Genomic DNA, 17487 nt, shown 5'->3' with positions numbered 1-17487 from the left:
GTTGAAGAAGAGATGACATAGGCAAAAAAAAAGCAGTGTTATCTGTAAATAACACATTTCTGCACATTTCCAAGTTTCACTTCTCATATTGGACATTTTTGTTCATACTACCATACTATAATTATGTTTATATTAGAACAATTGGCTTTGTAAAACATACATTTCAAGAGGGAACAAATTAGCAATTCAAAATTAGCCCACTGCAAGGTTAATTAATGATTTCCATCAACATGCTTACACCAATAACTTTTCTAAAATTAGATTCACAACGTGCTTTTTCAAAACACATCTACAGGTGCTATACAGAGATCTACTATTAAATGGCCATGTGATAATCAGGTGTAGTCTGCTACTATGTAGGTTACCTCTCTGTCTAGCTGAGATGATGACGTGGTGATCACGCCTGTGGTCGGATGCATAGAAAACAGCGTGGGCGATGCTGGCAGCTGCTGGATGATGGAGTACTTGAGACGCGTGTGCATCGTGTCCGGTTCGTCTTTGTCAGTTGCACACACCTGGCCCACAGTAGAACCTACAGGTCGAAAAATCTTCAGTATCCAAAACTTTCACATTTCCAACTTTCCCTTTATTTCACTCCCTTCCATCTACATCAAAAAACTTCTGGACCGCTTACTTATATGTCAGAGTAATAATTCACACATTTGCAGACTTCTATAAGAAGTATCATTTCTTAATAGCCCAGCATTCTAATATTTTGGAATTTAGTGACCATATCCATATTTACTGTATTGAATGTATAATTTTATAAATGTTGACAATACCCCTCCATTGCCTTTGTATGTCAAGACTAAAGAATTCTAATTATTCTTTAACCTCTTTCTATTTGGTTTTTTTTTTTTTTTATGTTCTTTATTTATTTTTGAGAGACAGAGAGAGACAGTGGGAACAGAGGAGGGGCAGAGAGAGAAGGAGATACAGAATCTGAAGCAGGCTCCAGACTCTGAAATAGCTGTCAACACAGAGGCCGATGCAGGGCTCAAACTCACGAACCATGAGATCATGACCTGACCCGAAGCCAGACGCCTAACCAACTGAGCCACCCAGGCACCTCTAACCTCTTTCTATTTGTAAGTTTCCACTTAAATGGAGCAAATGATGGGAAATGTGTCCAAAATTCTTGGTTTGGTTAGATCTTCTTAGAAGACTCAAAAATTGCATCCTGGCTTCCAGCAAAAATGGTTCACTTTCATAAGATTGAGAAACACCTGTATTATTTTCAATGACCTTTATGATTATGCTTAGAATACTGTCAATCATTTAATCACTATGGAACATCAGTAGATCTCTTCAAAGCTAAGACTTCAATTACTTAACAACTCATTCTTTTTAGAGTATGTTCTCTTAAAAGTATTTATTTTATCTCACACAGGAAGGCAAAATAACACAGTGAATAACCTCTATTTTTCAGGCATGATGCTTGGCATTCCAGGTGTGTTATGTATCATTTACTCTCCATAACAATCTTGCATATCAATAACCCATTTTGCAGATAAGAAAACTAAGGTTTGTCAAAATCAGGGAATTTGCCCAGGGTCACAGTTCGTGAAAGAGAGTAAAATGCCACTCACCGAGGCCAGATTGACAAGTGCCTTGTTCTTGCCACCAAGATATGCTGCCTCCCAATGGCCATGATGAAACTCAGCTTATGAATTAAAACATTAAGTTGCCATATATTGTTAAGGTAGGTACTCACCAATCCTGCAGTTTTCAGGAACTGTAAAAACATAAGTTGTTTCTGTAAAAATTGGGTAGTTATCATTTTCATCCTCAACTCTGATCAGCAGGGGAAGAGGAAGTTCTGGAGTATAACCATCCGGAGTTGTGGCAAAAGCAATCAGCTGTGAAGAGTAAAATAAGAAAAAAAAAGAAAAATTAAAATATGGTTCACACTTGCTCTGGCTTTAATTTGGAGACTGTTCAGTGTTGCAGTGAGTTTCACCATTTGTTGTTGTTTTGGGATGTGGACATAAGCTCAGGGCCATAAGAGGTAGTTAACCTCATAGTGTACTACGGCATTTTAGGTTAATCTAATATAATATTATAGATAATTTTGCTGGATGTTTTTCATGAGTGTAACGGCTTTTATTCTTTTTAAAATACTTTTTTAACATTCTATCTATTTCTGAGAGACAGTGAGTGAGTAGGAAAGGGCAGAGAGAAGGAGACACGGAATCCTAAGCAGGCTTCAGGCTCTGAGTTGTCAGCACAGAGCCCGACGTGGGGCTCAAACCCTCGAACCATGAGATCATGACCTGAGCCGAAGTCGGCGGACACTTAACCAGCTGAACCACCCAGGAGCCCCAAACAGCTTTTATTCTTATTGAAATTTCTTTTGTGGGTTTTTTATTTTGTTGTATTAAGTTTTTTATTTTAATTCCAGTTGTTAACATACAGTGTTACATCAGTTTCAGGTGTACAATATGGTGATTCAGCAATTCTATACATTACTCAGTGCTCATCATGATAAGTGTCCTCTTTAATCCCCATCACCTATTTCATCCAGCTCCTTTCTCCTCCCCCACTCTGGTAACTGGAAATTTGTTTTCTATAGTTAAGACTTCATTTTTTGGATTGTCTCTTTTTTAGTTTCTTTAGTCATTTGTTGTTTCTGAAATTCAACATATGAGTGAGATCATATAGTATTTGCCTTTCTCTGACTGACTTATTTTGCTTAGTATAGTTCTCGCTAGCTCCATCTATGTAGTCCCAAATGGCAAGATTTCATTCTTTTTTATGGCTGAATAATATCCCATTGTATATATCACTCTTCTTTATCCATTCAATGGATGCTTGGGCTACTTCCACAAATTTGGGTTTTGTAAATAATGCTGCCATTAACAAAGGGATGCTTGTATATCTTTGACTTAGTGCTTTAGTATTTTGGGGGTAAATGCCAAGTAATACAATTACTGGATTGTGCAGTAGTTTTATTTTTAACTTTTTGAGGAAGCCCCGCCCCAACAATGGCCACTCATGTTTGCACTTCCATCAACAGTGTAAGAGGGCTCCCCTTTCACCACATCTTCGCAAACACTTGTTGTTTCCTGTGTTTTGATTTTAGCTACTCTGCCAGGTGTGAGGTGATACCGCATGGTGGTCTGATGTGCAGTTCCCTAATGATGAGCGATGTTGAGTATCTTTTCATGTGTCTGTTGGCCATCTGGACGTCTTCTTTAGAGAAATGTCTGTTCATGTTTTCTGCCCAGTTTTTAGATCGAGTTATTTGTATTTTGGGTGTTGAGTTTTATAATTTCTTTATACATTTTGGATACTAACCCTTTATCAGATATGTAATTTGCAAATATCTCCTCCCATTCAGTAGGCTGTCTTTTAGTTTTGTGGATTGTTTCCTCAGCAGTGCAGAAGCCTTTTATTTTGATGTGATCCCAATAGTTTATTTATGCTTTTATCTCCCTTGCCTCAGGAGACATATCTAGAAAAAAGTTGCTATGGCTGACATAAGAGAAATTACTGCCTGCATTCCCTTCTAGGATTATTATAGTTTCAGATTTCACATTTAGGTATTTAATTCATTTTGAATTTTCTTTTTTATATAGTATAGGAAAGTGGTCTGGTTTCATTTTTTTGCAGGTAGCTGTCCAGTTTTCCCAACACCATTTGTTGAGGAGACTCTTTTTCCCTTGGATATTCATTCTTCCTTTGTCAAAGACTAACTGACCATATAATTGTGGCTTTATTTTTTGGGGTTTCTGCCCTATTCCATTGATCTATGTGTCTATTTTTATGCCAGAACCATCCTGTTTTGATTAGTACAGCTTTGTAATACAACTTGAAGTTTGGAAATGTGATGCCTCCAGCTTTGTTTTTCTTTTTCAAGACTGCTTTGGCTATTCAGGGTCTTTTGTGGTTCTATACAAATTTTAAGATTGTTTGTGCTAGCTCTGTGAAAAATGCTCTTGATATTTTGATAGAGATTGCATTAAATCTATAGTTGCTTTGCATAGTATAGACATTTTAATAATATTTGTTTTTCCAACCCATAAGCCTCGAATATCTTTCCATTTCTCTATTATTTTGTTTTGTCTGAAAGTTTTAGGTGCATGGATCTTGAATATAATTTTCTGGATCTTCACTGACTTTGGATTGTTAGGACTCCAATTCCCCAGGTGCAGTTAACTAGAATATTATCTTTTACTCTACTAATTAGGATTTTAGGCATATTGGCAGTTATATTTAGATCATTCTTTTCCTAAGAATTTTTAAATTTAAAAAAGGAAAGTCAGGGGCACCTGGGTGGCCTGCTTCAGATTCTGTGTCTCCCTCTCTCTCTGCCCCTCCCCCACTCTCTCTGTCTCTCTCAAAATAAAATAATAAAGATGTAAAAAAAAATTAAAAAGTTAAGTCAGAAGTAAGGCAAATGCACGGCTATACATTATATGTAGAATACAATTTATTTTTTACTTTTATAATATGAATTCTAATCCCAAGTTTTCTCGTAACAGCTCTCAGAGAAAGCAAAATATCACAGATACTTAGGCCATGGTATAGCTACTCTAAACCTAAATATTTAATTCTAAGTTTGCATGTCTGGTCACTTAGTTTAGTCTACTGACGAAATATTATTCCTCCAAAATAGATGTAAAATAATTAAAACTGAGGTAAGCAAAATGACCAGGTTCTAGTGGGAAATCAATACAACATTAGGTTAAATTCTTCAATATTAATGCTCATGCCACCCCATGGAAAGTGAACCAGACAATAAAAAGACTGGATAATCTTCATTAAGCACTCTCCACTCTCCTCACCTGCTTGCCACAAGTTAACTTTCTCGCATTGCAAAAATACTGAGGTCTAACTCTCAAACTTCACTGACCTCCCATGATATCTCTCTGTACCATAAAGAGGTTCACAGACCTTTTATGCAAACTGAATAACTGCTCTTCAGATTGGTATTCCCTTTTTCTTTTGAAAAAAAGAAAGAAGAAAAGTAAAACTATCATACCAAGACCCCATCTAAGAATCTAACGCTCTTTAGTCTATAAAGCTTTTTCTGTTTCAAGTCTATGCTATCAGATGTAGCCAGAGCATAGGAGACAAACTCAGAGAAGAGAAAAAGGTAAATGAACTGAGAATAAGAGATGAAATAGCCAAGTTAAATATATGTATGTAACCTTCAGACTTTACCTCAAAAGATTCATACTGTTCGCGATCTACAGGACGAGTACAAAACAGGTTTCCAGTATCTCTCTCTACGTAAAATAAATTTGTAGGTTCTCGGTCTACCCCAGGTCCTCTTATGGAATAGAATATAGTGTAGTTTTGGGCAGTGTCGGATTGAATCTAGAAAGTAGATATTATATACATAAGAGACAAATGTTTATTTCAGCAAAACTTTCATCTATACGTTCATCCAATCACGTTGCCATTCCTGTCGCAATAAATAATTGCCCTCTTTAATTCATTTTCATGTACGAATAAAAAAACAGGTAATAGAATAAGGAAACTTAATAACTGAGAAAATTCAAGAGCAAGGCATGAGAAAAACAATGTAGTAGTGTCTTGGGTTTCCAGAATAACTGAGGAATACTTCAAAGGATAAATGGTACCGATGTGGGCCAAACATTAAAGACTTAAACTGTCTTAAATATTCTGAGCATGAAAAATTACCCTTACGCTTGAACTGCAGTTACATATAACATAGCATTTGAGATTCTAGATTTAAAATTACTGTCAGCAGGACAAAAACACGAAAAATGCTTTCCTTAATTAGTTTTTATTATTTGTCAGCATCTTTTTTATTAGAAGCTGAGGACAAAGAGTGGAGAGAATGGGTGAGAATAGAAATGATGTAATATCCTGGCAAGAATGAAATTTTGGTGCTTGATTCAAAATTTTTTCCCCAAGTTGTTTTGATACTCTTTGCAAGATCTCGACTGTATATCAGGATGACTAACATAATTATTTTTAAATGATTGCTTTCTCAACTTTAATATGCTCTTCTCTCAGCTACATTAAATTTGTTGGTGGGATATAAAAAGTTATAAAGAGACAGAAAATGTGGATATAGTCTGATTTAAGTAGTAGAATTGATGATAAACAATTAACAACGAGGAGGTATGTGTCTTTTCCCCTTCATGGCACCTGTCTTCTTATCAGCAATTTTATCTATTTTAAAAAATAGAAACCATAGACTTTCACAGTGAAAGGCAAGTATATTGTACCTGTTGAAGAAAAAGTGGGAAAGGACCCAAGGAATTCTCTTGCATTGAACAAGGAATAGGAGCCCATCTTCTCTTGCCACGTCTTAGAACCTTCTCTCTAGAATGCCTCTTACTTAGTACCTACATTTAGAACACAGGAAAAAAAACAATAATGTCAACAATTACTATTTTCTCAAACATTGGAACTCTGACACATCTCCTCTCACGAGGATCAGCTGGAGAGTGTAAGACCATAGTAGTGCTTGAAAGCCAAACTAAATGTCAACACAGCAAAAAGATAACAAAGAAATAATGGTTCTGTTACCACTTCAATCTTCCTGAGGAAATAACTTGAGAAGAGTATGGAAGAAAGAGAGATGGAATGGAAAGCCTAGAAGCAGAATTGAAACCAAAACAAAAATAAAATAATAACATTACTGTTGTCATAGTGCCATGCAAAACGATGGGAGGAGAGAGACGCAAGGAAAACGAATGAAGTGAGTGACCTCCTGAATCATATGCACCTTCCACTCACCAGAAACTAGGAAGAGCCAGGGATCAACAGAGAGATCTGTGTCAGAAGGAGGACAGAACAATGGTGAGAACTCTCAAACGGCTGCAGTGACTAATGGCCAGTGGTTGACCAAAGTCATTTGGATCGTTGGTGTCATAATACAATAAGCACGTGAGATCTGAACCTCAGCCTACAACAGTCATCAACTTTTTAAGCCTACAAATTACGCTACGAAACGTAAGACCTCCAGAGACAGAGTTTCAAAACTTGTTTTGGAAATCGACTCTACAGAAAAGACCCAGATACGCTCTTCGGTGTCTGATTTCAAGTTCTCATGCTGCATTATCCCAATTTCCCCTTTTATGTCCCAAATAAAAACTATAACCTGCAATAACCGATATGGCAAGACCCTTTTTTCCTCCACTTGAACACTGTTAAGTTGGATAATGGTTTTTATCTTTCATCAAGCAAAACCATCTCACATCATTTCTAATTCCACATCTTCCCTGGTAATGTTACACCTGCAGAAACCAATTTCATTATAGTGCATGTTTATAGTTTGGCATACCTTTGTCTGACGCTGTAAAAGGACAAGTATTTTCTTTTCTTCTTGGTTCTCAGTGTTGGAAAGTAATATGGTAAAAGTCCTCTCCTCTGAGGACAAAAGAATAGCATTTGTTGTATAGACTGAACCATCTTCTAAAATTTGGAAGTCAGGATCACTTGAATAAATTAGATTTGCAGATTGAAGGCACTCCTTCAGGTTAACTGTAGAAAATACAGAGAGCAATCATTTGTAAGGTAAAACAAAATAATATACTGGTTTAACAGCAATCTGTGCATTTGGGGGTGGGGAGCCAAAAGCTTAAAATTAATTACACTGACACTTGTAAATGTTGCATTTTTAAAAGTACATATGAAACTGTGTGGTATATTAAGTTGTGAATAAACACAGATATCACTTCTAATACCTACTTTATATCCTTCTAAAAAAGAGACATTTGTCCTGAAATAAAGGCATGTGAGTTCCAATGTTTGAATAAAAAGAGAATCCAAATAATTAGTCAGCAGATATTAAATTAACATATTTCTTAACACTCTGTATCTATCATTAAAGAGTCATCATATCCTGTGTTCTCACTGGTCTGTTCTTTCCTTGCACATTTGAGTTATGTGAAAAAAATTAATTGATAAAAAACAGTATTTAAAAAAAATATCAGTAAGATGCCAAAATACTTTAGGATTCAAATCCAAAAACAATACCTTTAAATCTAAGAACCAGTTTCAACACTACTTCTGTTTCGCAGAAATATGTTATAGTACATGCCTTACCTTTCGTCTAGTATAAGTATCATTCAAACTAAACCTTTTTATCTATTTCTTATCATCATAATTTTCAGTAAAGGACAGCATTCCTTTTATTGGGATGATGCCATATGTATGTATGCATTACAAACGATAATGTATTATATCATTTTTAACCATTAATTCCAATACAGGTATCCTCCTAAAAATTACACTAATTTTAGAAGATCATGCCAACTCATGTTTTATTACACATTTTGGCAGTTTCTTACCTCTACCAACAAATTTTTCAGCATCTAGTTTGGAAGGAACATGTAGTGTGACTTTTCTGCAGGCATCACAGGAAAAGATTAAGATCTAAAATACCAAATCAATATTACACATTAAAAAAAGATCCTTTTAAGGTGTACATAGTTTATATAAATTAGAAATTGGTATAATTAGAAATTAGTTTATACAACTTGCAAAATAAAATTAAAAAACATACACTGCATAAAATCAGAACAAGATCGTATAGAGAAAAAGAATAAAACAATAGAGCAAGAGTCAGGCTCCCTCCTTTACAAAGTATGTCAACTCTAATAATTCCTTACCCTCTCAGTCTTTTTTTCCTACTCTGCAAAAGGAGTTAATAGTAACTTCACTGATTAATGGCAACCAATGTGAGAGAGCACTAAAAACTTAGGAAGGCAGCACAGGTACGTGAATAGGAAAAAAAAACAAAAACAAATTTACAGAGCCAGCAAATTATTTCAATTGTGAACTGCAGATGAGCTACGATATCAAATCAATAGCATCCTAAACAAAGACCAATGCTTTAAATATTATTTATTTTTGAGAGAGAGAGAGAAACAGTGTGCAAGAAAGGGAGGGGCAGAGAGAGAGGGAGACACAGAATCTGAAGCAGACTCCAGGCTCTGAGCTGTCAGCACAGAACTCAAAACAGGGATCAAACCCACAAATTGCAAGATCGTGACGAGCAAAAGTTGGACACTTAGCCTACTGAGCCACCCAGGTGCCACTAAAAACCCAATGCTTTAAAGGGAAGCATCAATTCATTTTCATGGAATGATGTGGAGATGATTTATCTATGACCCCATACAAACAACCATATAACTTTGAAATGTATATATTTTTTTTGAAGGCATAACTCATAAATGACCATTAAGGTCATTTTACAAAACACTTCATTTAAAAATTTTTAAATGAGCTAGTGATTTATGGTAAGCATTTCCAATGCTATATATAACTGAACCTACTGAAATTTAATTCTGTTATCTCTAAAACTTTGTAACACACACTTCTTAAAGACTCACAATTTTTTCCTACAATTTTGCAAAGATTTTGACCCAAAGCAAGACAGTTTACAAGCATTGACAATTGTATTTAGAAAGCCTATAAACATAAAATATAATCAAAAGTTGGATTAAAACGTTTATTTCTAATACATATGCTTATTTTCACTACACATGCCAAGACACATTTAATTATCCAACTCAAATTATATAGGAAGGATCAGGCAAGGTAGAGATTACATTTCAATTGGAAATTAGGGATGGATTGAAAATTAAGAGATGAGAAGCATGTTCACTGGCTGCGTCGTCTGGAGAGGACGGGAGCACAGTGAGACACGGGAAGGGGCCAGGCAGGGTGCTTGGAAGCAGCTTCTACTAATTCATTCAACCAACTCTTACTGGTCGCTTACTAGGTACTAGGAAGTGTTCAGCAATGAATAAGGCAAACTCCTTGACCTCATGGAGATTATCTTATAATGAGAGACAAAAAAATAAATATAAAGGCCATACAATGCCAAAGTCACATAATGCATAAAGGTCACATTGGTCTCTTGGTCATTTGCCAAGAGACAAATGTTATGAGAAAAACAAAGCAGGGAGAAAAGGTAACAAAGGGAACACCAGAAGCCTGAATGAAATGAGGAAGCAAACCAGTTCACCAACTGGGGCAGAGTCTTCCAGGTGGAGCAGAAATCAGAACAAAGACCCGGGAAAAGGATTTTCGGTGGTGTATGAGAGGAACAAAGTGGTGGTCCTGGTAGTGTAGCACAGTCAGGGAAGAGGGGTACCTGAAGATATTAAAGAGACAATCCTGGGTAGATCACATAAAGTCTAAAAGGAGAAGTCTAAAACTTCTAGACTTCTAAAAGTCTACACTTTTAAAAAAAAATTTTAATGTTTTTTATTTATTTTTGAGAGACAGAGAGAGACAGCGCGAGCAGGGGAGGGTCAGAGAGAGAGAGACACACAGAATCCGAAGCAGGCTCCAGGCTCTGAGCTAGTTGTCAGCACAGAGCCTGACGCGGGGCTGGAACCCATGAATCGTGAGATCATGACCTGAGCTGAAGCCAGATGCTTAACTGAATGAGCCACCCAGCCGCCCCTAAAAATCTACACTTCTAAAAGTAGAAGGGTAGGGGTGCCTGGGTGGCTCAGTTGGTTAAGCATCCAACTTCTGGTCAGGTCATGATCTCAGGGTTCATGAGTTCGAGCCCAGAATCGGGCTTTGTGCTGACAGTTCAGAGCCTGGAGACTGCTTCAGATTGTGTGTGTGTGTGTGTGTGTGTGTGTGTCTGTCTGTCTGTCTGCCCTTCCGGTGCTCACACTCTGTATCACACTCTGTCTCTTAATCTCTCAAAAGTAAACAAACATTTAAGAAAATTAAAAAAAAAAAAGAAAGCTTCAGAGTAGCATAAGGTGACGAGCATTTATGTAGGCTCATTCTGGTGGCCGTGTGAGAACAGACTGTAGAGAAGCAAGAGTGGAAACAACGTTGGGGGGGTTCCAGCAGAAATCTGAAAGGTGGAGGATGGTGGCTTGGACTAAAGTAAAACAGCAGAGAAGATGAGCTATGGCTAGATTAAGATAATACTTTAGAAAACAGTATCTTGGACATCCATTCATTCACATATTTAAGTAATATTTATTGAATGTCTTCTATGTACCAGACACAGAGCAGTAAAACATGATCCTCATGAAACATTCAACTGAAGAGCAAGACATAGTCATAATTTCAATAAAGTCAGATAAAAGCTCAGATAGGGAGGTACAAGGTGCTCTACTGTCACCTTGGGTGAGAGCCAGGTGAGGTCACCTGAAGAGTGGCTGTACATTAGCCATGACAAGAGGAGGCAGACCTTATTATGTTCCAAACGCAGAAACAGAATATGGTAAGCCCAGAGAGGACACAGATCTGAAAATAAAACCTGGAAAGGCTGATGCTTTCAGCACAAGAGGGACGGAGTGTAAACTGGATTCAGAGAAGTAGGTTTGGGATAGATTCTGAACAATGTTAACAAAGTACGTGGATCTTTTTTTCTAAAGATAATAAGAAACCAAATATTTGTTTTAAGAAGAAATCACATACGCAGTTTCCTATTGGAATAAAATGAGTCTGACCCGTGGGGAGAATGGATCAGAGGAACGATTTTCATTTCTAATAATGGCAGCTAGGTCATTCAGGAAGAAGACCAACCAACCAACCAACCAACAAAAACCACCATGGCCAAACTGAAAATGATGGATACATTTTAAATTTATTTATTTATTTTAAGAGAGTGTGCATGCACGAATGAGGGAAGGAAACAGAGAGAGAGAGAGAGAGAGAGAGAGAGAGAGAGAGAAAATCCTAAGCAGCATGGAGCCTGACACAGAACTCAAAGTCGGGAACTATGAGATCATGACTTCAGGTGAAATCAAGAGTCTGAGCCACTCATGCATCCTCACACACAACTGATCTGAAAAGATCTGACTCCTGGTTTTTTTGCTCTCAATAGCAGAGAAGAAAATCAAAGCACAGGCCCGCCTGAGATCTAAGAGCGGCCCTTATTAATCTGGGACCCCAATGTAAAACATTCCTTGTAGGGGGGAGCCTGGAGTAAACATGTGTGACCCACATTCAAATTACTTGCTTGGTCGAGGAACCTCAAGCTGGGAATTCGTTTCAAGAAGGCCTGGCATGTAAACACTACCATAGATGCTGAAAGACATTTGACTAAATTCAGTAACAATCCTTAAATTAAAAAAAAGCCCCTCAAAATAGGAATTAATCAGTACTTCTTCATTATGATTTCTATATTATATTATAATCACAATATCTATGGGAAAATATTAGCGTCAGCCCCACTAAATTTAGAAACAAGATAGACTTTCCAAGGTCATCATTTATAGTTAACATTACATTAAAATATACTAGACTAGAGGGAAATATTAGATGATCTATGGATTGGAAAGGAAGAAGTAAAAAAAAAAATCTCCATTTGCATTTGATATTGATATTTACCTGGAAATATTCAAATAAATCAGTCAATAAATTATTATAAAACAATAAAGGAATTTCAGTAAGGGAGCAGAAATAACTGTTAGAATACAAAAATCATTAGTCTTCATACACATAAATACAACAAGTTAAATAATATAATGGAAGAGAAGAAATCATTTTCAAAAGCAATAAAAGTTAGAATGTCAAGGAGTGAACTTAACAAGAAAGATATAAAGCCTATTTGAGAAAAATCTGAAAATATTTCTTAAAGACGCAAAGGTAGACTTGCACAAAAAAAAGATATTATTTCGTATAGAAAAAAATCAACATAAATACATCAATTTACAAGAAAAAAAAACAATGCGCCATGACAAAACTACAAATGATGTATACATTTTTGTTGATTTATTTATTTTGAGTGAAAGTGTGCATGCATGCGTGAACAGAGGAAGGGCACAGAGAGAGAGAGAGAGAGAGAAAGAAAATCCCAAGCAGGGTGGATTAATTATAAGTTAAATTATAAATTTCAGGTGCGCCTGGGTGGCTCAGTCAGTTGAACGTCCAGCTTCCGCTCAGGTCAGGATCTCACGGTTTGTGGATTCGAGCCCAGCATCGAGCTCTGTATTGACAGCTAGGTCAGAGCCTGGAGCCTGTTTCAGATTCTGTATCTCCTTCTCTCTCTGACCCTCCCCTGCTCACACTGCCTCTCTCTGTCTCTCAAAAAATAAATTAAAAAAATTTTTAAATTATAAATTTCATGATCCCAATAAAACCCCTTACAGTATTTTTTTTCCGGAACTAGACAAGCTGATTCAAAAGGTCTTAAGGAAAAATAAATAATTAAGAATAGACAGGAAAATTCTGAAAAAGAAAAGCAATGAAAGGATATTCACCCTAGCACATATTTAAAATTCTATAAAGTATCAATAATTAAAACTTCAGTATTGTATATAAATAGACAGAAACATATTAGATGCATACAAATTGGAAATTGAAAAAGTAAATTGGAAAGGGAAAAGGAAAAGTTTCTATTTGCATTTTTTAACTGTATGCAGTCCATAAAGGCGGTAACTTTGTTACACTCACCAACAACTTAGGAGAGTTCCTATCTCTCCACGTTCTTGCCTACACTGTGTTGTCAACCTTGGGATGCTTGCCAACTGATAATGACACGTCAATCTTATATGAGTGAGGGCGAGACGGTTTCATGGGACATTTTTATTACTTTATGGGAGTTTTTCATGTCCATGTTCATGTTGGACTACTTGATTTCTAAGAGCTTTTTATATATTACTAGATTTGCCTTTTAACATATGATCTGCAAGTATTTCTTTTTACAATTTATGAGTTACCTTTGACTTTGCCTATAATGTTTTTGTTTGGTTCAGTCTTTTGGCCATGGACAAGTGTTTACCTATGTGTGTCTTAATATAATTGATTTACATTATTTACAATATTTGTAATATATTTATATTAATGACTAAAATTGAATAGAACCAGTTTTCTCAATATTAATAAATGGCTTTTGAAATCTACGTCATGTGAACCATAGAGAGGCCTTCTTGACTCCAAACTTAAATAGGAACTCACCTATGTTTTCTTCTGGTATCTGTATGGTATCATATGTTACATTTAAATCTTTCATCTGTTTGGACTTTTCTGTGGAAAAGTATGGATTCGATTTTGTCAAACAACTGCCTGATCAAGTAGTCTCATACTATATATACATAATATGAATAGTATTACATGCCATATAATATATAATACAGTATATTATACATAATATCATACTATATACCATATAGTACACTATGCTGTATTATTATACAGTATATAGAATATATATGCATGTGTGTTTATATATATGTATATATACTCAATGATGGGATATGCCATCCATCATAAAATTGCTTTCTGTTTAGTGAGTACACAAGCCTTATGGAGGTGAGAAGGAGCTGGTAATATCTACCAAAAGAATACAATCATTTATACTTTTGTCTGGCAATTCCATTTCTGGTAATCGGTTCTATTCATATACCTGTTGATACATGAAATGACACATATACACAAGTTTATTCACTCCGACATTATAATAGCAAAAAGTAATAGCAGGAGGGATGGATAGAGGCAGAGATAGCCATAAGATATTTCTGAGGATAGACATAATGGGACTTAATGATGGTTTTGGGGAGGGGAACAGTGAGAAAGGAAAAACAGCTTCCAGACTTCCTACCTGAGCAATAAGGTGTATAGTAGTGTCATTCATTGAAATACATGACACGAGAAGAAAAGCAACATTGTTCAAGATAGTAAGTGCTGTGTCATACATCATACTAGGTAGATATAAAGACTTATTGTTCAGTGAAGACATCCCAACTGACAAAACAAATTTAGCGTAAGTGGGCACCTGTATGACATTTCACAGACAGGACCCAGATAGAATACGGAGTATGATCTGAGGGACCAGCAAGGTCAAAAGAAAAGAGTAGTGAATTTCAATAAAGACAATCTACAAGTGGAACTGTAGAAGGAATGATTTATACTTAGCCGTGGAGATCCTTTATGACCTCAGACATACAGCAGACTCATTAGGTGTTTAGATGGAAATCAGAGTTCGAGTGATTAAGACGTGTGCACAGTGAGGCAATATTAGGAAGTGGAGAGAAGCTGATTTGTCGAAAGGCGGAGGATTAATTGGGTACTTGGACAGGAGGAAATGTAAAGGGTGTTCCCCCAGAGAATAGGAATTATTCATTCCTATTTAATAATATCTTCTATTCAAATGCTCTTTGCACATCTATCAGCCTCGAGGCTCCCAACCACAGGCACCACCTGAAGCAGGCAGGACTTTGTACAGATGCGCAGACCTGAGCGTCAGAACAACCCACAGAACTCACACCACGCCTTCCAACCACAATGTAGCAGGATGAGCGGTGCAGTCAGAGCCAGCGCTTTTTTCCTATCTATCCCACTGCTGGCCTATCCAGCTTTGAAACTAAGAAAAGCCAAGAAATGTGGATTTTTCATCTTTAATTTATTCACTTTATCAGCTTTCTTCTAGAAAGGATCTGAGATCACAGAGAGAAAGTTTTGTATGTAAGCATATGTAAAGCCGTGTCACTTACTGCCCATGCCTATTATCGTCCATGATTAATCACCCTTTTTCCTTTCACGGAAAATAGCCAGTGGTTTACAAAGTGGCAACTTTACTAGGGTCTAACCGAAAGTATTTCTTTGTCATCAACTACATAGTTTGCAACCGTTATTTATTCCATTCTTGATTTTCTCAACAGTAAAATATTAACTGCTGAGCACCCGGCCCTTTCTATGATACTAATATGCCCTGCTAATTTAATTAAAGGTTTGAAGTCCATAGAATTCCTAGGGAAACACACTGTAAGATCGTACAACTACAATTTCGCGACTTAAACATTTAAGGAATTCACTGCAAACTTAGAGCGACTGAGAAGCGAAATTGCCCGAATATTTAAGCCCCCCAGTTCCAGCCCCAGACGGTGTCTTCCTGCTGTGTCCTTCTCCAGGTCTGCCCCCTTGTCCTTCAGAGGACTTGAGCTCCAATGTCTGGGGCTGAACGTGAAAGGACACCACCGAGTTGAGTGTCTTTTGGCACCCGGTCTTTTAATTTTTCTCATGGTATAGGACTCGGGAAGATCAATCTGGAAACCTCTGATCCCAAACTCTCTCAGGGGCTGTCCATTCGCACTAAATTCCAGAACCATCTGCGCCCCACCCCCTCGTCCACAGCAGGGGAGCTCAGTCTTTCCAGCCAGAGAAAGGGACTGTCCCTCCCCAAACAAGGCCACCGCCTTTCGCTCCCAGGTTTGGGTGGGTGGGGTCGTTGTTATCGTGTTCTTTAAAGTGGGAAAGAAGTTAGGGCATAGGGGCAGGAGAATCCAGATAAACGAATATTTCCCTAAAGATAAAGGAGATGGCAACGGCACACAAGCACAAGCAATGGAAACTATACAAGGGGTCACCTAAGGCCCGCCCATCTACCTTTTCCGGGTTCAGAGGGTCGAGACCACTCCCCTACTCACTCTCTCTCCTCTCTCTTCCTCCTTCTCTCTCTCTCTCTCTCTCTCTCTCTCTCTCTCTCTCTCTCTCTCTCTCTCACACGCACGCACACACGCACGCACTGAGAGACGGAGAGCAAACCCCGCAAAGAGGCGCACTCCCTGAGCCGAGGGCGCTCACTTGCGGTGCCGTCCGCCCGGCGCTCGCCCCCGCCGGGGCCCGAACCCGGAGCCCGGGCAGACGTGGACCGCCCCTTCCCGGGAACTACCGAGGCCCGAGGAGCGGCGCTCCCAGCGCGTACCCAGAGGCCACGGTTTTGGAGAGGCGTCTGCAGCTGGCCTGCGTCCCTCTGCCGGCGCTGAGCACGTCTACCGTTGCCACGCTTCTCCTCCCCTTCGGGATCGCGGCGCCCAGGCTGCCAACTTATTTCTGGCAACCCTCCCCCATTCCAACAACTCCGTTTGTTCAACCAGCCCGCGACCCATTAACCCCCGCCCACCCCGGCTCCCGGGGCTTCCCCGCGGGCCCCCATCCGGAGGAGCCCCCCGCCGGGGGCCGGCAGCCAGCGGCCACTCACCGAGAGGGTCAGCAGCAGGAGCCGGCAGGGGGCTCCGCTCCGGGAGCGCGCGGGGCGGTCTGGCGCCATGGGAGGCTCGCGGACAGGTCACCCGCCTGCACCGGGAGGCCGGGAGCCGGCTCGGCGGGGCCAAAGGGCGCGGAGAGTCGGGCAGGGCCGGCCGCGCAGGAGTGCGAGGCGCCGGAGGAGCTGGCGCGCGGGGACAGGCGCTTCTCTTTCTGGCTTTCGGTGCAGCGCCTGCCTCGCACCCAAGGGGCTTTTCCTCTGGCCCAGGGTGGGGCTCCAGACGCGTCCGAGAGACACCGATCGGCTCCTCCTTGGTATTTTCTTAAGTCTTCATTTCTTTCGGAGCGCAACAGGTGGGAACTCCCTCTCGCCGCCACCCTTTTACCTGCGCCAGGTGTTTCTCAGCAGCGGACGCCACCTATATGCCCCGAGTGCCCCCCCGCGCCGGTGTCCGCCTGGAGGATTAACAGCTGGCCCTGCCCAGAGAAGCCCTGACTGTACCAAGACTCACTGCCGGGGCGCGCCGGGCCTCGGGAAGGGGGCGCGGGCCTGCGCGCGCTCCCGCGCCCCGACTCCGCCCGCCCCGCGCGTGG

At 39.2% G+C, this 17487-nt stretch overlaps 1 protein-coding gene across 2 annotated transcripts in view; it reads right to left on the bottom strand.

The window, feature by feature from the left end:
* Positions 1–17382, bottom strand: part of DSC2 (desmocollin 2) — a 38213-nt gene extending 20831 nt beyond the window's left edge. For both annotated transcript variants that reach the window (XM_029921972.1, XM_029921973.1), the window contains exons 1-7: positions 16889–17382; positions 8274–8358; positions 7265–7464; positions 6204–6323; positions 5167–5322; positions 1715–1859; positions 366–532 (exon numbers count right to left, since the gene is read on the bottom strand). In XM_029921972.1, coding sequence (XP_029777832.1) covers positions 366–532; positions 1715–1859; positions 5167–5322; positions 6204–6323; positions 7265–7464; positions 8274–8358; positions 16889–16957 — 942 coding nt within the window. In that variant the 5' untranslated portion in view covers positions 16958–17382. The remainder of the gene's footprint in view (positions 1–365; positions 533–1714; positions 1860–5166; positions 5323–6203; positions 6324–7264; positions 7465–8273; positions 8359–16888) is intronic.
* Positions 17383–17487: the final 105 nt, after the last annotated feature.

Source organism: Suricata suricatta, chromosome 14, assembly GCF_006229205.1.
Source record: "Suricata suricatta isolate VVHF042 chromosome 14, meerkat_22Aug2017_6uvM2_HiC, whole genome shotgun sequence".
Lineage (NCBI taxonomy): Eukaryota > Metazoa > Chordata > Mammalia > Carnivora > Herpestidae > Suricata > Suricata suricatta.
This window is presented reverse-complemented; position numbering and strand designations above follow the sequence as displayed.